Consider the following 21557-nt stretch of genomic DNA (forward strand, 5'->3'; position numbering starts at 1 on the left):
GCACTACAAGTGGCAGCTTGCTCATGAAAATTCCACAAGGCAGCTTGATTTACCCCTTGATGTCTCGTCCCGCTTATGATTTATTTAAGCCATAGATAAGTCTAAATTGAGTATTATTTTAGGAAATAAATAACCTTTTTTTCAATTGAAAGGGGTGGTCCTATAGGGGCGGTCAGTTATGAAGCACGCCTTCCATATCTGCCGCTGTCACAGGTTCTCCAGTCGCAATTGCAGTCGCCATAGGTGTTTATGGGGACTGCGAAAATCCCCTATTTATCATTCTCCGGAATCTGGGGCTTGACCCCGACAGTTCTGTCCTATAAGGAGAGAATCGCAGGAGAGGGATCATCGCAAATTAGCAAAGGCCATTTAAACCTGGAGGTTAAGTGACTGTAGACTGTTCGCTGGGGCAGGTTCCTATCAGAGCCGGTGTCCCAGCTGAAGACTTCTAATAAATACCGGTGTTAAATCATTTGTTATCATTGCGATAAGAAATGATAATTAACGTGACATAAGTAAACAAAGCACCCAAATGAATATACGTAACTATTTGATATACACTATAATAATAAAATGTGTGTGTTTTTTAAAAAAATAAATAGAGTTTGTGCCTCTGCATGATATAAATTAGCATCTACACTTTAAGCACTAACCATGTCAATGAATTGAAGAGTGTTTGCTTTTAGTGAAGAGATTTTTCCTTACTATTAGCCATATCTAGAATAGGGGGGAAGGTAATTGAAACAGGATTGCATCTATTTTTACATAATTTGTTGTAGCAGCAAAGTGCAAATATAGTCTAAAATTAGCTGCAAGGAAATGATCAATTCTTGATGATAATAATGTTTGCTTTATAACAACTAACAGTGACCTCTAGTGGTCAAAGCTGATATAAACTAAATTATAGGTAGAGTAGAATGAGCATTTGAAATCATCTTTATGAATGTTGCATTAAACTGCAGTGTGACTGCCACCTATAGACTGTATAACTGTCGCCTATAGACTGTATGACTGTCACCTATAGACTATGACTGCCACCTATAGACTATATGACTGTCACCTATAGACTCCATGACTGTCGCCTATAGAATGTATGACTGCCACCTATAGAACGTATGACTGCCACCTATAGACTGTATGACTGTCACCTATAGACTGTATGACTGTCGCCTATAGACTGTATCACTGCCACCCATAGTCGATTCAAGCAGCCCTGTTGTGGGCCGAACCAATAATTGTGAGAATTCACTAAAAAGGTTGGGCCTCAGCAAAGTGCAGCAAGTATGATGTTGAGATTCTATAGGGTTCTTTAACTCTTATTTGAAATGTTTACGCTCCATTTTATTTTAGATATTGCTATTACTTTAGTTGTGGCCAAGTTTTAGAAATAGCATATTGATGGTTCAGGGAAATCTCTTACCGTCTGTAAATTGTTATAACTGCCTTAAGAAATATTTTCAAGAGTTGTTATTCCTAGTTTGTGTTTATACCAGTTAGAGTAAATCTGGGTACAGGTTTTTCACCTGATTATTATGCCAATCACACGATAAAGGACTGTTAGGTCTGATATTGCTTTAGTGTGTACGCTCCCATAATTATGTTTTAAGCACATTGTATTGTTTCATTTGATTTTATAATTGGACTAAAAATCTCTGTAAACGATGGAATGATGCTGGGCAAAGTGTGCATGCACTCACAACCAGCAGTGTAGGCAGATCTCCATAGAGTCACAATCTTTTCAGCAGATGGTTATGACAGATGAAGAGTCGGGGGGGATTTTCACAATTAAAACAGATTGGCGGTTGCTTACTCTGGATCAATTTCAAATATAAGTGCAGGATCGCAGGAGATCCAAAATAGGTTGAACTTGATGGACTGGTGTCTTTTTTCAACCTTATCAACTATGTTACTATGTAAGAGCACAGATCTGAATGTAAATCATGTAGGTGTGTACACATGAATCTTTATGTTGATTGGGACTTTCAGTAGTCGGTATGATCATTACAGATATCGCATCGGGAGACATTTTCTATAGTGTGTACCTCATACTTGCTGACTCATTTTTTACCTCCGGGAGATCCCGATGGAGGGGGCGTGGCTGCAGGGTGGACGGGGGTGAGACGGGCCAATTGCGTCATTTGGTCCTGCTCTCCCGAGAGTTTAGGAGACCTACCCGAATTTCGGGAGTCTCCCAGACATTCTGGGAGAGTAGGTATGGTGCACCTAGCTTAAGTGTTGAAGGTGCAGTGTATTGTGTAATCATATGCTAATAATGCAACTTAATGTGTTTTGTTTTGCAGGTAAGTGTTCCAAATGGTTATTTTTATTTATTGCTTTACATAAAGCAAGGTAGGATAATCACTATTTATGTTATCTCATTTCATTGACTTATAATGGACAGACATTAAGCAAGGTCTTGATTAGTTGTAAATGAGGAAGGTAATGTTTATTGTGTAACCGATAGCAACCAATCAAATACTAGCCTTGTAAGTCTGGTGTATGTAAGAGCAGAAAGTTTGTGACTGGTTCATGTGCCACACCAAGCTATTTGCCCTCTCTGTTTGTTCCAGATATAAAGAGTTTGCACTGTCATTTTCAGTTGCCTATTTAGTTTTAATCTAGACTAGAGATGGGCGGGCTCGGTTCCCCGGGAACCAAACCCACCTGAACTTTGCCTATCCAAGTACCGAGCCGAGCAGGCTCAGTAGTCTTCCGCCCGCTCGGATTCCAAATCGAGGCCGAACGTCATCGTGACTTCGTCGGATCTCGGGGCTCGGTTCTCGTGATATTATATTTTTAGTCTGCTGACAAATAGGACTTTGACAGCCAGAAATATTAATGCAAAAGAATGGGGGACACCCCAAAAGCACTTGGAGTGCTAAATATTATATTTTTAGTCTGTTGACAAATAGGACTTTTGACAGACAGAAATATTAATGCAAAAAAATGGGGGACACCCCAAAAGCACTTGCAGTGCCAAATATTGAAAATAAAGACTCCTCTATCCTCCTCTCTTTATCAATTGTTATCAGAATTGTAATCAGAATTGTATTCTCTGTCCCTGCTCTAATCAGCCTGTGACTACACCCTGCTCTCTCCCTCTGTCAAATGGCGATGGATTGTTGTGGAGGCGTGTATTTATAATTTTCATATATCGCGAGAACCGAGCCCCGAGATCCGACGACGTCACTATGACGTTCGGCCTCGATTTGGAATCCGAGCGGGCGGGAGAGTACCGAGCCTGCTTGGCTCGGTACTTTGGATAGGCAAAGTTCGGGTGGGTTCGGTTCTCGGGGAACCGAGCCCGCCCATCTCTACTTTTAACATAAAAAATAATCTGAAACTAAACTGCTCATTTTAGCTGTGTCTATGTCTTAAATAACCATGATAGTGAGGAGACAACAGTTCTGTCTTTATTACAGATGTACTTTTTTGCATTTACATTTTTTATGTTTTTGGGTGTAGAAATGTTCTTTCCTGCAGATGTAAGGTGCAAAGTGCATCCCATTATAATGATAGGGACGAGATTCAAGTCCATTTGTGGGGAGGAAAAAGCGGTGCGGTGCGTCCTCCTGCAAAGTGGGGAACATCGCTGTAACTGTGTCCTGTCCGCCTGACATCTTATTGTAATAATCCCATCCTGCAGAATGAAATACGTTTCTGTACTTGTGAGCCTAATCCACTCATAACACGGAATGCCCTCGAACAGCCACTTTTAAAAACGCCAACTTATTGCCCGCAATCCATTCACAACAGTAGGCTGATGATCTCACAGGAGCATTGGTGCTGCAGGTTTGCACTTTTGAGGTTCATAAATGACCCTTTCCTCTCTGCTGTGTTGGAGAATCACCTGCCACCTAGTGTGGTAACTTGCTGCAGAGGGGTGAAATAGAGTGTGGTGGATATATTTAGTTATGTATAAACACTCAGTTATTTTATGTATAATGCTCAGTTCAGTAACACACAGCGTTTGCTATATACATCAAATAGCTTTTTTTGTTCTTTGAATGCTCAATGTAATGAGAACTTCACCGCGCAGGTCTGCATTGAGAATCTGCTGTTCATTGTAACCCTGCACAATGATCTTATATAATTATTACAAGATAAGCAGCATCATTTCTGCAGAGCACAAGTTAGACTGATCTTTTTGAGCATAGGTGTTTTCTGTGACTACATAGGTCATACTGCCCCGAGACTGGTTTGTGTTATTGCTGTGAGCTTTTATTATGACGCAAAATGTGATATATTGATGCTATTACGGTCTAGGCTTCCGCTAGGTCATTCTCAAAATGACCTTATAGAATTATCAGATATTATAATGTTCAATTTACTATGCCTAGTGATTTTATAATACACAAGTGATCTTCCTCTATTTTTGGCATACAATATAGGAATAACTTTATTTGCAGATAATAAAGATATTACTATCATTAACGTGGGGGATGTAGCTATATATATTTGGGAACCATCCTATGCACCATCATAGCCATAGCCACCACAATGCCTGCTACTTCTTTAGTCAGTATCCAACACGGCAGAGCACTAATGGCATTCTGCCACATTCGTTTGAATTATGTATACAGTCATTTTATTCTCATTGCTTTCCAAATCTTATAACTGTCTGCAGAAATTAATTGTGACACCATATCTACTTGTAATTTAAGGCATATTTTTTCCTCTGGGACAGAGCCCCTGGCATGTCATGGCTAAGCCCTTGCAGTTACATCTGAAGAGCCAATATCTTCCGCAGCCCTCTAAAATATGGAATTAAAATGAAAGCCTAAATATCACCCCTGACAATTGCAAATATATAAATCGGATCAGATTTGCCTCATCCTTAATCTTCAAAACAACACCCCAAGTTCCCAAGTTACCCGTTCCTCTCCTCCATCTGCCAGACAAGTCCCCAGTTAGGCAGGACCATGCTCTCCATATTGGTAAGCCACAGCCCTTCTGACCACCCATAACCAGGACCTGTGTTTGTATGCGTTTCTGAGACACCTACTTGAATCTCCCCTTTTAATTCAAATTATGAATTTCCTGGGGTTTAGCTTTCCACCGATGTCTGCTGTAGTCCTACAGTGCTTTCCTTTCATCAGCATGTTGTTGATTTGTATTAGAAACATTTTATTTTGCTGCTGATTTTAACGGGGGAGAATTCAATTAGCCGCGTTACTGCCGAAAGTAACGTGGCCTGCGTGCTATTACCGTTACTACAGTAATCTTTAACCCGGATTTCTGCTCAGGGCTCAGGGTTAAAGATTACCGTACTAGCGGTAATAATACATACTATTACCGCGGTAACGGTAATAATACACACTATTACCGCAGTAACGGTAATAATACACAGTATTACCCCAGTAACGGTAATAATACACACTATTACCGCAGTAACGGTAATAACACACAGTATTACCGCAGTAACGGTAATAATACACAATATTACCGCAGTAACGGTAATAATACACACTATTACCGCAGTAACGGTAATAATACACAGTATTACCGCAGTAACGGTAATAATACACAGTATTACCGCAGTAACGGTAATAATACGCACTATTACCGCAGTAACGGTAATAATACGCACTATTACCGCAGTAACGGTAATAATACGCAGTATTACCGCAGTAACGGTAATAATACGCACTATTACCGCAGTAACGGTAATAATACACAGTATTACCGCAGTAACGGTAATAATACACAGTATTACCGCAGTAACGGTAATAATACATACTATTACAGCAGTAACGGTAATAATACGCACTATTACAGCAGTAACGGTAATAATACGCACTATTACCGCAGTAACGGTAATAATACGCACTATTACCGCAGTAACGGTAATAATACACAGTATTACCGGAAATGATAATAATACACAGTATTACCGCAGTAACGGTAATAATACACAGTATTACCGGAAATGGTGCGCAGGTCGCGTTACTTTCGGCAGTAACGTGGCCAATTGAATTCCCCCCCCCCCCCTAAGTATCGATGATTGTTTGCTGTCGTTGTTTATTTAGTCAGCTTGTACCATTGTTTTTATGTCTGCTCACATAGAACATGAAGGACTTATATTGAAATCTAATTGTTCATCTATGTGGATTTGTCTCCACCTGCTGGAGAGCTAAGCGTATTATAAGAAGAGATTGTAACTGCTTTTCTTTGTCTCCCAAAAAGTGTGATATAGTTTAATAGCATCTGTTCTATAGACCATGATGCCATTTTCAAGACATGTGTTTGTGCAATTTTTTTTTTAATGTGGTTCAATTAACATATCATTAAAATAATCAACAGTGCGTATATTTTTAGAAATGTATTTGCCTAAAAAGGATTCTTGCAAATGGTCCTTTTATTATTATAGTAATAATTATGACAATAATAGCCAATTAATATAAATAATATTTTTTTTGTAACAATGTTACAATATTTATGTATTCTTAATCTATAACATTGATTCTTTTAAATTAAGAGCAATGATTTTTTTTTACAGCACAGTTGCAGATATTTGATTGTTCCTGTGCTTTCCTTTTAGAAAGTTCTATTTGTTGACTAACAATGAGCAGGGATCTATCAATGGATAATTATGACCAAATGTCCTGTTTTGTAGTGGGTTTTCAAGACGATTTGCAATGCACGGAATTTAGTAAAGGTTAGCTGCCATGTAAATCTCCTTCATAAAATCACAGTCACATAAATCATTGATTTCAGGATTGTAAATGGTAGAGCAGAGGGATATTTATATTAAAGGGATAATTGTAAAGTTGTCATAAAAATCTCCAACAATAATCTCACTCAGCCTGTGAAATTTGCCATTCATTCCAATATGAGCAGTAAGGCCACACAATACATTGGGAAACCGCTTAATAAATAAATGCAATTAAGCAAAAAAAGTAAAAGAAAATGAAATACTGTTGTAGTACAACAAGAGCCTACAAGTCCCGTTTGCCAGCCTTGTGAAGTGGGCGGCACTGGGCCAGGATGATGGGATTTGTTGTGAATCACGCCATCGAAGCTTTGACCCCTGGACCTCCCTTTCGGGATCTCCTGGAAGGGTGTCATCAAACGTTGGTGAGAATTACATGACCCCTACAAGGTCCTTCCACAAACCTGCACATTGAAATATTTTTCTTTTGTTTTTCTTCCCAGCAGTTTATTAATCTCTCTGTTTTCCTCTTGGTGTATAATATATATATATATATTAGTTTTTTTTGGGGGGGGCAGCACAGTGGCTAAGTGGTTAGCACTTTTGCCTCACAGCGCTGGGGTCATGAGTTTGATTCCGGACCATGGCCTTATCTGTGTGGAGTTTGTATGTTCTCCCCGTGTTTGCGTGGGTTTCATCTGGGTGCTCCGGTTTTCTCCCACACTCCAAAAACATACTAGTAGGTTAATTGGCGACTATTAAATTGACCCTAGTCTGTTTGTGTGTGTATGTTAGGGAATATAGACTGTAAGCCCCAATGGAGCAGGGACTGATGTGAGTGAGTTCTCTGTACAGCGCTGTGGAATTAGTAGCGCTATATAAATAGCTGATGATGATTATATTTGCCATATTTTTGGATAATTAAAGAAATGCCTGCATCTTATGTTCTGAATACACTGGATAACATTGATCACAATAGATCTCATTTATTCATGGTGTGCTACTGCTGTACAGGCCTTGTATGTCATGGATGCAGGAGGGGAAAGAGCGTGGGTGTTTTCTCTTATTTTTGGGCATAAAACCAATTCCTGAATAATGTAAATCTTAAAATGCTTAATGGATATCTCTGTGTCATCATAGTTGTCAATTCCCAGTGCACAATTTGCCAATGGAGCCTCATTTCGTAGGCAAACCGAGGGGGGGTTTCCTAGTGTCTGGAAACCCCCTCCCAGCATGGGGCACTGTATGCTTGAGGTGGCTTGCCCCGTGTATATGATTGGGATAGGAATTGCCTGTGTATATGATGTAGATTGGAAGAGTTGGAGAGCAGCCAAGGACTGTCTAAAACAATAGTCACGCCCCCATGCATGCTGGTCACGCCCCCACGCATGCTGGCGGCGTAGCATGGAAACCCCCCTCTACAAATCCTGCGTTTGCCCCTGCATTTAAAACCTGTATTAATATTTTTACCATGGTAACCCTATGCCCTTCTTTCTAGCAGATAACCTGGGCCTTTCATCATCCTACAGCTCTGGCAGTGACGCTGTGAATACAGACCTCTGCTTTGCTTTATTTGTGAATTTCACTGTCAGTTTCAAAACTGTGCAAGGTACAAGATACAGTCAGTTTTGAAATCAAGGCTTAAGGCTACTCCACAGTAATCTTAATTGTAAGCCGCTTATCTCCCTGACCTCGTTGAGACCGTCTGTGTTGGCAGGTTTAAACATAATGATTTAAAGAGAGAATACAAACTAACCAGAAGTATAAGCTCATAAAAATATGTTTCACTGCTTCTCGTCAAGTAAGAGATTGTTAGCTCAGGATGTCATGCACGCTTGTGTATATAATTTTATGTATAACTTTAGCGAAGCCTCTGAGCATGGAAATGTGTATAGATTTCTCTATAAATAGTAGATTTAAGGACTAATGCAGTAAGTGCATGTCCGCGTCAAATCGCACTTCTTTCTTGGTAGAATCATAGGTTCTTCTCAGAGCGTGGGATCGTCTAATACAAGTTTTGTAATGCAGCACTTAGAATAAATAATTCACAGAAGTCTGATGACTGCAGTCACTTGCACACACAATATGACGCTGCAGCAAATGTTCTGCTAAAGTAGCTCAGGGTGACATGTTTAGGCTACAGTCACATTTTGCATCCTGCTAGGAGACACTAAAACAGGCTTTGGTAATCATCTGTTCCCCAATCCTTACTAAGCTTCACCTCTCAGTTTGCGTTCCAAACAGCACAGACTCTCTACCCAGAATATGAACCATACTTGCCCACATTTCCTGGATTGTACAGGAGTCTCCCGATTTCCATGTAGGGCTCTCAGACTCCTAGGACATCAGGCCGTTCTCCCGCATCCTACCTACCTTCTAGTGAAGTTGGCAGGATTGGAGCCTCCATGTCATGATTCGTGTCCTGGTGGTATATTTACTAAAATGTGAGTTTGAAAACGTGGAGATGTTGCCTATAGCAACCAATCAGATTCTAGCTGTCATTTTGTAGAATGTAGTAAATAAATGATAACTAGAATCTGATTGGTTGCTATAGGCAACATCGACACTTTTTCAAACCCTCAGTTCAGTAAATCTACCCCTTAGTTGTAATCAAACCCATGACCACAATGATCTGCGGCAGCAATACTAACCACTGTGCCGATCGGTTATGATATAGTGCCCTCATCTTACTTTGTCTAGATTACATAACAAATGGACAGTTTTCTAAATAGAATTCCCTGTCTGTTTCTCCACAAAGGTGGACCTGTCCTATAAAACTGCCATTTATCTTCATCTACTTCATCTTCAGTAGTTTCATCTTGTATTTTCTGCATTAATAAGAATGTAACAATCATTACATGTACGACTGGGCAGCATTTTAACCTTTCTACTGCCAGGATCCGTCCCACAATTATATAACAATATTTAGCCTCTTCAAACCTCGTTTGTTTCACTGGGATTAACTTATTTACTATACTATACTATACTTTACTTATTTTATAAGTAAAATTTATATAATTTTTGGGAATATATAGGTTTCCTTTTGGTACCTTGAATGAGTAAATATTTTTATTTCTTGGGCATGCTGTAAAAAATAGATTTTTCTTCACCTATACATGATTCTAATGGAGATTTCCTTTTGGACTACTGCAGGAAAGAAGATTTACATTTGATTTTTAAAGGGGTAAAACAACATATATTTGTATTGAATTTAACTTATAATGAGTTACATTTTATATTAAAAATGGGACTTTTGCTTTTGTCCAGACACCTTTCTCCAGTGTGTATGACACTTACATTAGTATATTGTGTACTAATAGGGTAATACTACTAATACCCTGTTCACACTTCAAAAACCTGGGTTATTGCCGGGGGGACTCCCACGACCCAGGCCGAGGTCCCCTGCATCTACCTGGATCAGCTGACCCGACAATTAGACCCGGGTCTTTTGCAGGGTTATTCCCGGGTCCGACCCGGGTAGATGCCAGTCTGGACTGTGAGACCCGGATTTTTCAACCCGGGTCCCACCGAACACTGTTGAAAGTTAAAAAAAATAAAAAAATCTACAAGAGGAGCCAATCAAATCTCCTCTTGTGATGTTACCAGGGAGATCCGGGCAGACCCGGGTTCATTGTGAACCTGGTCTACCCGGGAATTTGCCGGGGTGGGAGGCTCTGTCGCCCGGCAGTATCCCGGGTTCATATACCCGGGATATTGCCGGGGCGGCAGTGTGAATACAGCATGACACTGTCAAATCGCATCTTTATGCTACATATCCGCTCCTCCTCTGCCTCCCCTCTCTGCCATGCCTTACACTGGCTTCCTTTCCCCTACAGAATCCTCTTTAAACTCCTTACCACCACCTACAAAGCTCTCTCCCAGTCTACTGCCCCCTATATCTCTAACCTCCTCACCATTCACACTCCTGCCCGCTCCCTGCGCTCGGCAAATGACCGTCGCCTCTCCTCCACTCTGATCACCTCTTCCCACTCCAGAATCCAAGACTTCTCCCGGGCTGTCCCCCTACACTGGAATGACCTCCCTCGCTCCATCCGTCTCGCTCCCAAACGAGCACTCAAAACTCACCTGTTCCTCAAAGCCTACCAACCATCCACTTTACCCCTCATCTACTCTGCTCGTTCTCCCCTCTTTCCCCTGGTCCCTTTTTCTCTCCCCCTTGCATCACCGGCTCCCTTTCGTGCCTGTTTTGTCCACCCTCCCTTAGGATGTAAGCTCGTATGAGCAGGGCCCCTCTCCCCTCCTGTGTCCTCACCTGTTCTTCTGCTCCGTACTTACTCCATATGTCTGCCTGGAGTTTCTGAAGTATTGGTACTTTGTGTTTATTGTTCCGTAATGTTTCACCCTGTATAGTCTACTGTTTGTACTGTGTGCGGCGCTGCGAAAACCTTGTGGCGCCTAACAAATAAATGATAATAATAATAATAATAATAATATGCTGTACGCTGTCTCTGTGTTATCGCGGGGAATTAGTAGACACAAGTTACAATGGGCATACACCTGGATCAAACGTTACTGTTTTTGAGCCAAACACGTCATAAGATGCATCCGACTTTTGACAAATAAACATAATACACTTTTTTGCTCCTGTCTTTTCCTATGTACATTTGGTAGATGCATCTGTGCCCAACGCTGAATGATTGTACATTTCCATGTGTGCCGGATGCCTCAGGTGAGCTCAGGGGAGACCTAAAGGAGTAGAAAGATATCATTTCCACGCACCCAGGTTTAAGATTTTGAACAGAACCCTCAGGGTGACCCAGGTCCTCCAGCACCTTGTCAGGAAAGTATATTGGTAATATGGTTAGTTTATGATCCAAACATAATTACATTTGAGAGCTGAAAAATACACAAGCAACTCTTTCTTACTGCAATAAGGTTAATTATATGAAAGAAGATATGTAAAAACAATTCAGAATACACTGACAAACAGATGACACTAGCAGGAAACAGCTAATCAGGCTTAATCCTCCACAGCAGAAGGCTGGTGGTAGAGATCAGAGCTCTCACTATGGTTCTGTCTCAGGGGACTAATGATAGCTTCCTGCGGCTGGATGCAGTGATATCCGAAGTACCTAGTGTTACTGTGTGTACCATATAAACCAGTATAGGACAGACTAGTTCAAGGACAAATGCAGCTTCCCTGGGCACTCAGCATTCTGCATAGTTACCAGTCACTGCCAGGAACAGCCCAGCGTTCTATAGAACGGTCTCTGAAAGTATTCATCCCTTGAAATATCCTTATTGTATTGACCAACGACATAGTGCAAATCCTCTTATTATATATGCAATTCTCACTATTAGTGTTCCCTGGTCTTCAAAGGTTTATATTTATTGACGGTGGGTGATAAAAAGTGACAAATTCACATATCCTGCTGGGAATTGTTCATCATCTAGTCCCACGTCACAGTACTGCTCAGCTTAGACACCCCTGGATAATGGTGTAACATACCGACAGCTGTTGCTTTGTAGCCATCGTAGTTTGACCCTTTACGGAACATTCTATCTGGCCTGGACGCTTCTGGAGAATAAGGTCTTGCTTGGGATACTGTAGGTGATTGTGACATCAATGAATCTTTTATTACACTGCTCAATTATATTATTAATATTAATGGCACCCCTTGAATCATTTAATTACCCTGAATCTGCTTGTGGGTACACTATGAGACGCCAGATTTGTCCTGGCCGCACTTATCTAGTAGCGCTCTGATTCACCCATCAGAAGATGTCAACTTTTGCGCACTCTGCAGACAGCTGCATCTTGACGTGCAGATATACACGCTTTCCGTAGAAATAGGTACATTTGCCCAAGAATAAGCACACGAAGTCACAAAAACTTTCACATTGCATTTGGATATTTATTCGTTCATAAAATGACCCTTACTGTTTCCTTTACGCTGGAGTACTCTGGAAAGAATACTATTACCTAATCAACAGGGTTGTAAAAAAAATGATGCAACATTTAGAGTTACACTGAACAGCAGATTATCAGTGCAGCACGTCCTAGTGCTCTCACTGGATTAGCCTCTTTCATTCCCCAGTTTAGAGAGAAAATTGATGGCAGGGATCTTCTAAGTAGGAAAACACATTGTCACAGACAGTCGTAAAGGCTTAGAGGACCCTTAATTAACTGCAGCAACCCTAAAATATTTTAATAAACAAGTTATTAATATTAATTTTAATGTATGGTTATCAATATTAATAAAGGTGAGGCAAATTGATGTTTAATATCTGAAAATTCATTTTTATTTTTGGGGATATGATATCTTACCTGTCCAATCATAGTGTCATAGGTTGTATGTAAGGATTTGTATTGTGTATATGATCTGAAAGTTAAATCATGATAACTGAGAGAACAAATGATTGATTGGTTTGTCTATACTTATATTGTGATTAAGTTATGGATAAGACTGGTGTCAGATACAGAGGGGTTTATGTTGGCGTATGACTATGTACGTTCACACAATAAATTGTAAAGAGCCTCAGTGCTGTCGCTCTCTATGACCTCTTTGACCTGTGCCTGCCCTGCACATACTGTACACACCACGTGATATTATTGTAAACAGATAAAGTGATTCCCTCTCTAATAAAGTGTGTCTGCTCTATGAGAACCCATGTGTGTGACAGCTCTGTAATAGGGCAGGTGTCACTCAGCAGGAAATCCTGGTGATCCCTTCTAGTCTGTATCTACCAGCCTCCGTGTCTTGACCCTGGCACGGGTCTGCCAGCAGCTTCTTCCCCCAAAGCCCCAGGAGGGCTTCATGGTGGGTGCACGGCACCCCCTGCACGCCTGCCTGCTTATTTATTACCATCTGGATCATATTTTCCACGCGGCGTTAACATTATGGCCTTTCTCTATGATCCAGCCGGAGCCCCCGGCCCTCGTCTCTCGCCCAGGACCAAGATGAGGTTGAGGTTTTTAAAATCCTACAGGTAGTTATTTAACTGTTTGTTGCACAGCTTAGTTCTGCATACACCATGACTCTGCTGTTAGTATTGTGTGGTGTTTTGTGCCTAGTACCATTTAAATATGTTTTCATTTACTATTCCCACTCACAGTGAGGATATTATTGCTGCACGCTCATATACATCTGAAATGTGTATAAACATTTGGATTTACATAAACATATTTAAATGTACATTGTGATATCGGTTTATTTTATGTGTGTACTTCATGGATTAGCATATTGTGAACTGATAGGCTTATACATGCAGTTTAGATTAAATTAGATATGACTAACACAGTTTGACCATTTTTATGGTCATAAAATGTGATAAATATTCATATTAGTTAACGTTAGTTACATTTATGAGTTTACTTGCACCTGTTTTGCATGTAATGTTGGTTTTCCTTCTTTATATTTGGAGACAGAGTGCAATAGAGTTTTGAGTAATTAAACACCCATAATTTTTAAAGGTACATTTATTTCTAGCTATGTTCTATGGTCACGTGATCAATTTTTTTTGTTTTATTTATGCTGATTTTGTTCTAATGCTATTGTTGTATATTAGCTTGTTAATGTGACTTGATAGTCTTTCATTATATAATTACTTAGATGCTAGCAGATATGAAGTAACAAGCACAGAACATTTTTTAAAAAGTATATTTTGGAGATATTGTACCTTTAAACGATGCATGACCCATTCTAGTTGTGTAGCATTCTGGTTAAGGTAGTATAATAGTGTAATTTTACGTAGCACCTCTAGTGTCTCTGCAAACTCAAAATATACTTTTGAAGACTGTATGTTGTATTTTGTTTTTATTATATAGCTGTAATTGTGTGTACAGTTCACTCAAGCCTTCTTCAGGAACCTGGTAAGAACTTCTTTTTTTGTACTGTACTTGCGTAGATCGCTGTGGACCTTTTGATCTAACAAGTGATGATTATTTAGTGGGCTCTTGGAGAAGTGTCTTAGATGTTTGTGGTACACAGAGTTGACTTTACGTGTTCCTTATAAACTTCCTTGTGATACCCACTTTCCTATATGTCTTACTCGTAACTTTATATTGTAAGTTCTTTGAGTAGGTTACTCTTTCCTGTTGTCTCCAGTTTGTGTGAATGTTAAAAATGATGTAATTTCTATAATGCCATGTATGTATTACTGTGCACGTCTCTGCAGAAGATGTTGGCGTAATGACTCCCGAATTTTGGGGCGTTCACCGTGCCTCCTGGGAAAGTAAGCCATCCTCCTTGATGGTGCACCACTTCCTTTCAAAGTTGACGGGGCCTTGATGACCTGATTCAAGGCGAATCGCATCTCCATGGCCCTGCCGTCCACCATACTATGGTACAAATCTCGGCATTGTGTAGCCGGGGGATTGGTGATGCAAATAGTGTTATCGTGTATCCTTCATTTGTACCTTGGAACTCGGCTCTGGGATGTCTCGGAGGGAAGGTCCAAAATGTAAACTAGTGTGAGGGGTCCCTACAGTAAAGTATATGGAGATTAGAAGTTACCAAAGAATTCTGTGGCCATATAACAAGGCTGAAGTCGACTTCTATATCAGTTGCAGTAGGGAGTGCATTAATCCTTTTAATACACAATTTTTCCTGATGAACGCTGAAGCGATGACATCAGAGATTGCTGTTTATATAGATATAATTTACATTTTTTATATATACAGTATCACCACTCTTTGTATTATAAATAAATATTAATTTCTTATTGATGTTCCCTTAGTTCATTTGTATGCCCAAGCTGTCGTCTGGGCAAATAGGCATTTTTGTTACTAGTTATTTTACTCATCGTTACTTACATAGACAAAGTGTTTGTTCTGGCGGTTAATTTGGTAGTTTTAGTCCAAATTGGCTGCAAATAGTTGAATGTGTAGGACCAAAATGATTGCTGATCTCAACCAATGTCTGGTATCCCTCAGATGTCAGTCTGCAATGTGAAGACCACAATCTGATAGCGCAGTTTAGATGCGGAACCCTCTGAGCGTCGTTCTTGTTGCACATATAGCGGCTGATGTGGAGTTTGTCGCAAAATGGCAAGTTACTCTGAAAAATGACTGCTGCCCATCCCGAGATGCGCTGCCTCTGGATTAGCAGTATATACGCATGATTTACCATAAGTCATCATCATCATCTGTCATGTAGCAGGTGCAGAATATACGCCTCCAAGGAATGCCTGCATGTAATGTGCTAGAAAGCATCATGTAGCCACCACGCCAGAGATCAGAGGTCACACAGCCGAAAAGCAGAATATAACATAATATGTGAGAGGAAGGAAATTGTTAGATGGCTTTATAAAAAAAAACAAATCATCCTATTGCTATAAACTTGCTGAATACTACATATAGTTTATTTACATTGTATTGTATTACCTATCAGATCTATACCATGCTGCCGGTTATTTACAAATAGAAAAATAAGCACAGTGCAGAAGCCGTTTCTTGCTTTGTGAGGTCACTTCCCTGGTTATGAACCGTTTTGTCTGGTTTTACAGAAGTGCACCCAGATTATTGGAGTAAGGCCATTGATGAGGCTTCCCAACGTTCAAAGGTCCCACACATCATCATTAATCTCGGTAATAAAAAAATTGCCCTCCGCACCCCCACATCACTCATAGCAAAATGTCCCTGAATCCTTCCAAATACCACTCAGACCCCCACTTCCTCCAACACCCCCACATGTCACTCAGATCCCACATGTATTCCAAAACGCCCTTCAGACTACATATCACTCAACCCTCTCCACATACCCCCACTACTCAAACATCCCAACATACCCCAAATCTGCTGGGAGTGGCAGTGACCACCCATTACTAATCTAGTATCTAACTGATTAGCCATAATTAAACTATTCATTGACATTAATTGTATTAATGGCAGCATAAACATTGCTTACAGTCCTGTGGGTCCCCAATACACAGAGTAATGGGGTCCTAGTGAATGGAGAACCAGAGCTGTAACTAGGGCTGTGCGACAGGGGCGACCGCCCAGGGCGCAACACTGATGGGGGCGCAATTTAGGAATATTTTAGGTTCATTTGGTTAAAATTGAAGGCTATGGGTTCGGCACTTGTCTTTCTCGCCCCAGGCGCTAGAATTCTAAGTTACGGCTCTGCGGAGAACCATTACTACAGTACTGGGTGGGTAAATATAACAACATATCTAAATGTAATAAATACATAACAATATCAGCATATTTTGACTGTCCATGTGTGTCAGCGTGCTGCAACACTAATGCGGAAGAAGGAGGTAGAGCACATGTTGCGTATCATACTGCCGTCCCTCCACCTCCTCCGCTGATGTGCTGCCTGACCTCTTTGCATTGTGCAGCGGAAGTCACGTGACGCGGAACCTGGCTTTAATGTGGATTATGTCATAAGGCAGAGAATAAATCAGATAGGGGAGCATAGGCCTGGGGGCCTATGATCTAGGTACATTTCATAATAAAAAAAATATATGTAACGTATGTACATATATGCACCTTTGATGACATGTTGTTATTAATAAAGAGGGTGGTCCAATATGCCTGTAAGTATCTGTGCAGTTGCAGATGAACAGGATAGGTGAAACTGCGCAATCTTCTGTTAGTAAGAGGCCCTTGTTCTTAACTATCCATTGTGCAAGCACAAAATAAACATTCTGATATGGAAAATGATTTTGGGGGCTAACTATTATATTATACAATGTGACCTGGTGTGTTCAGCTACAATTTATTTTAAGGCCTGCTGTTGTGACATTAATGACGTTTACTCAGAGTCCCAAGACAAACTGTGCTGACCCCTATAAATAGAATACTAAAATATGTAGATGTAACATAGCAGATGAATCATACTCGGCCCAGTACAGAACGGCCTGTAGTAACTATCAATTCAATATTGTTTTGGGAGATACAGATAAGAACCCTGGCATGTGTACGTGAGATAACGTATTTATTGTCCATGTGCAGTGTGTGAGATGTTTTGTGTCTATTGTTACATTGTGTGGCACTAGAAGTGTACTCCTTGGGGCACTGTGGTATAGTGGTTAGTATTATTGGCTCACAGCGCTGGGGGTATGTTCTCATCATGTGAAGCGTGGGGTTCCCTCTATAGATTAACACACATACTAATAGGCTATTGGCCCTAGTTTGTGGGTAAAGCATGTAGGCTGTAAGCTCCGCTGGGCAGGAACTGATGTGAGTGACTAAATGGTAAAACACTACGTCATATGTTGGAACTACATGAATAAAGAAGAATAATATTTTAAAACAGGTTGGTAGCTAATCAGATTGTAGTTGTTATCTGTGCAAGTTATGCTGCCCAGCTGCTTGGCCTAAGTGTGTACAATGTGGACAACCAAGTGAGTGATCACATTGGACAAATGAGGTTGGAGGTCACCTAAGCCAAGCAACACGTTGTCATGAGGCCTATTAGTAATGATTGCCGATACATTGTCATCAAGTGACTAGTACCCTGCTGGTCCCAGTCATCGTCTGGATCATCCCTACCAATTGTTTATTGTTTTAGGCCCTTATAAAGAGATTTTAGGCCAATTTGATAAACAATGAATAGTTCTCACTCATGAGACCCCACAATGCTGTTTTTTGGGTTCTAAGTCCACTCTGCTAGGAAGCCCTCTTCAGTGGCTAACGAGCTAAGCCTGCTACTCCATGGGGTAAATGTATGAACCTCCGGATTCTTCAACTCCGGCGAGTTCAGCGTCTTCAGCGCTTAAATTTAAAGCGGCGCTGCCTTGTAAAGGGAGACTTTCCTTTACAAGGCAGCGCCGCTTTAAATTTAAGCGCTGAAGATGCTGAACTCGCCGGAGTTGAAGAATCCGGAGGTTCATACAATTACCCCCATGTTTTTCTTATGGTGAGAAAGCTTGTTTTTTCTTATTATGTAATATACTGTGTGTCTATAAATATTTATCTCATATATATCTGTCCATCTATCTATATATATTATCTCTCTCTCTCTCTCTCTCTCTCTCTCTCTCTCTCTCTCTGTCTCTATCTCTCTCTATCTATCTATCTATAAATATTTATCTCATATATATCATACTTGCCAACTCTCCCGGAAAGTCCGGGAGACTCCCGAAATTTGGGTCGGTCTCCCGGACTCCCGGGAGAGCTAGCATTTCTCCCGCAGCTCGCAATTCCCTTGCTAAAATGACGCTATTCACCGAGAATCGCGTCATATTGGCCCCCTCGACGAAACGTCATTTACTCATGGGGGCGGGGCCAAAATGACGGGATTCTCAGCGCCCCGCCCTCTAGTCATGCCCCTCTCCCAGACGTCGCCTACTGAAAGTAGGCAAGTATGATATATATATGTCCATCTATCTATATATATATATATATATATCTCTTTCTCTCTCTCTAACTCTCTCTCTCTCTCTATACATATATATATATATATATATATATATATATATATATATATATATGTATATATATCATATCTATCTGTCTATCTATCTAGCTATCTCATATCTGCTATGTACAATACGAAGAAAAAAATAAACAAATCTCAATCAGGACTTACTTTGTGGTAGCTTTGAAGGTAGGCCACACATTGAGCATATACAATTGTAAGTGGTACATATATTGTGTAGAATATATATTTTATATATGCAAGCAGCCAGTCAAAGTCCATTTGTCAAATCATCCATCCCAACTTATATCCCATTTCTCAGTTCAACCCTGACACTCAGAAGCCTTTCAGGAGTGAAGTAGTTAATGTAGCAGCAAATATTTGTTTTATTTTTATTTTATTTCTATTTTAAGTAAGATGATAAATGTTTGCAAGCCTTGTAAATATTGTTTGGAATGTGTGTTATGTCTATGAGGTAGACATCAGAGGTCTTGTATTAAGCCTGGGAAAAGCAAGTTGTTTAACTGAAAAAGACAAAAAAGAACTCTGAAGATATGGTTATGTAAAAGTACAATTAGGAAGAAATATTTACTGTGTACCCAAAAGTTATTAGGCTCTATAGAATAAATAATTTTTAGGATTAATTTATACAAAGGATACTTTCTATAAATAATAAATGACAGTATGTGCATAGTTTTCCTATTAACTATTTCATGACCTGCCAAAGCGTATTATGGCAGGTTAAAGCGATCCTGTCTGTAACCTACAGTAAAAAAACGTGATCCGCAAATTACAGGTACGTACTACCTTACTTGTGACCTCACTGGCAGCTGTGATCAAATGGCTTCAAAATATTGTCAGTACAGCGCTGTGTAATATGGTGGCGCTATATAAATAAGCAGTAATACAGAGCATTAGCCAGGAACTAATGATATGGTCCCCGGCCATGTGATCACTGTGGCAAAAACAATATTGGAGGCAGGCCCGTCTTCCGCCCCTCTTCCTCCCATCTCCTGCCAGTTTTCCTCCCCTCTTGGGGTGCAAGGAGTATAGCCTGCTAGCAGTGGGGTGCAAGGAGGATAGCCTGGCAGTAGTGGGGTGCAAGGAGGACAGCCAGGCAGCAGTGGGTTGCAAGGAGGATAGCCTGGCAGCAGTGGTGTGCAAGGAGGATAGCCTGGCAGCAGTGGAGTGTAAGTAGGATAGCCTGGCAGCAGTGGGTGCAAGTAGGAAAGCCTGGCAGCAGTGGGGTGAAAGTAGGACAGCCAGGCAGCAGTGGGGTGCAAGGAGGATAGCCTGGCAGCAGTGGGGTGCAAGGAGGATAGCCTGGCAGCAGTGGGGTGCAAGTAGGATAGCCTGGCAGCAGGGGGGTGCAAGGAGGATAGCCTGGCAGCAGTGGGGTGCAAGGAGAATAGCCTGGCAGCAGTGGGGTGCAAGGAGGACAGCTGTTAGTCATAAAGCAGTAAATATAATATAAGATATGTATATATATATGTATATATATATATATATATATATATATATATATATATATATATATATATATATATATATATCATACTTGCCAACATTTTTTTTTTTTCTTCCGGGAGATGCCGGCTGGGACGTGGGCGTGCAGGGGGCGGGGCTGCGAAATCGCGTCATTTTGGCCCCGCCCCCGTGACGGAATGACGCAAATCGCGTCATTTTACAGTGGGGGCGGGGCTAAACGCCGCGATTCCGGGTGAATCGCGGCGTTTAAACTAAATTTTTCCCCCTTCCTATCAGGGAGATTGCCACACTCGTCCGGGAGACTCTCGCAAAATGCGGGAGTCTCCCGGACAATGCGGGAGAGTTGGCAAGTATGATATATATATATTCCATCTGGAGAACTTGTAAATGGGGCTGCACCTTCCCATCCTACTGTCCTGCCTACCATCTACTTTCCTGCTTATGATCACTCCTAGAGCAGGGATTCACTCATTAAGATTCATGGTAGAATATTAGCTCCGTATTGTGATTAATAGACAACCACAGGGACCGTCTGCTTTGGCAGTGATTGCCTGGTTCTTCTGATTATGTTTTACCATTTTTTTAGTGAAATGCCCACATTGCTTAAAGCTGCGCTACCTCTCCTTCTGGCATATTTTCATGGGGTTCTGCTGGTTCTGTAATCATTTAACCATCTTGAAATGGTTTCCTATCTGCACGTTTTGTTTGTGTCTTAGTGCTGCCTTTTTAACTAAACAATACACTGCAAAAGGCACAACTCAAAATATACAGTGTGTGATGAATTTACAAACAATAAATATGTAAATACCAAATATAATTGTGGAAAGAGAAATATCGAACTCTGAATAAATAATAATAATGGGCCTAAGTCCGTTTGTACGTCAGTAAGTCCGTTTGTACGTCAGTAAGTCCGTTTGTACGTCAGTAAGCCCTTGCGCCAGTGAGCGCAAATTTTCTGCAATTCATGTCCAAATGCAAATGACCTTTACGGCTTAAAGGTGAAGTAAGGTAGGGAGGGGCATTGTATGTGCAGTACGCTTTAAAAGCATCTTGATTTATGTATTTAATGTAAAAACATTTTTTTTTTATTT

At 40.7% G+C, this 21557-nt stretch overlaps 1 protein-coding gene across 3 annotated transcripts in view; it reads left to right on the forward strand.

Annotated features, from left to right (window-relative positions):
- Window positions 1-21557, forward strand: part of LOC142099587 (3',5'-cyclic-AMP phosphodiesterase 4D) — a 548136-nt gene that overhangs the window by 259593 nt on the left and 266986 nt on the right. Inside the window, exon 1 of one of the 3 annotated variants that reach the window (XM_075183182.1) lies at window positions 13286-13603. The exons of the other annotated variants lie outside the window; for them this stretch is intronic. Coding sequence (XP_075039283.1) covers window positions 13515-13603 — 89 coding nt within the window. The 5' untranslated portion in view covers window positions 13286-13514. Of the gene's footprint in view, window positions 1-13285; window positions 13604-21557 lie in introns of those variants that run through there. 3 annotated transcript variants of the gene reach the window in all.

This window comes from Mixophyes fleayi, chromosome 1, assembly GCF_038048845.1.
Source record: "Mixophyes fleayi isolate aMixFle1 chromosome 1, aMixFle1.hap1, whole genome shotgun sequence".
NCBI classification, from domain to species: domain Eukaryota; kingdom Metazoa; phylum Chordata; class Amphibia; order Anura; family Limnodynastidae; genus Mixophyes; species Mixophyes fleayi.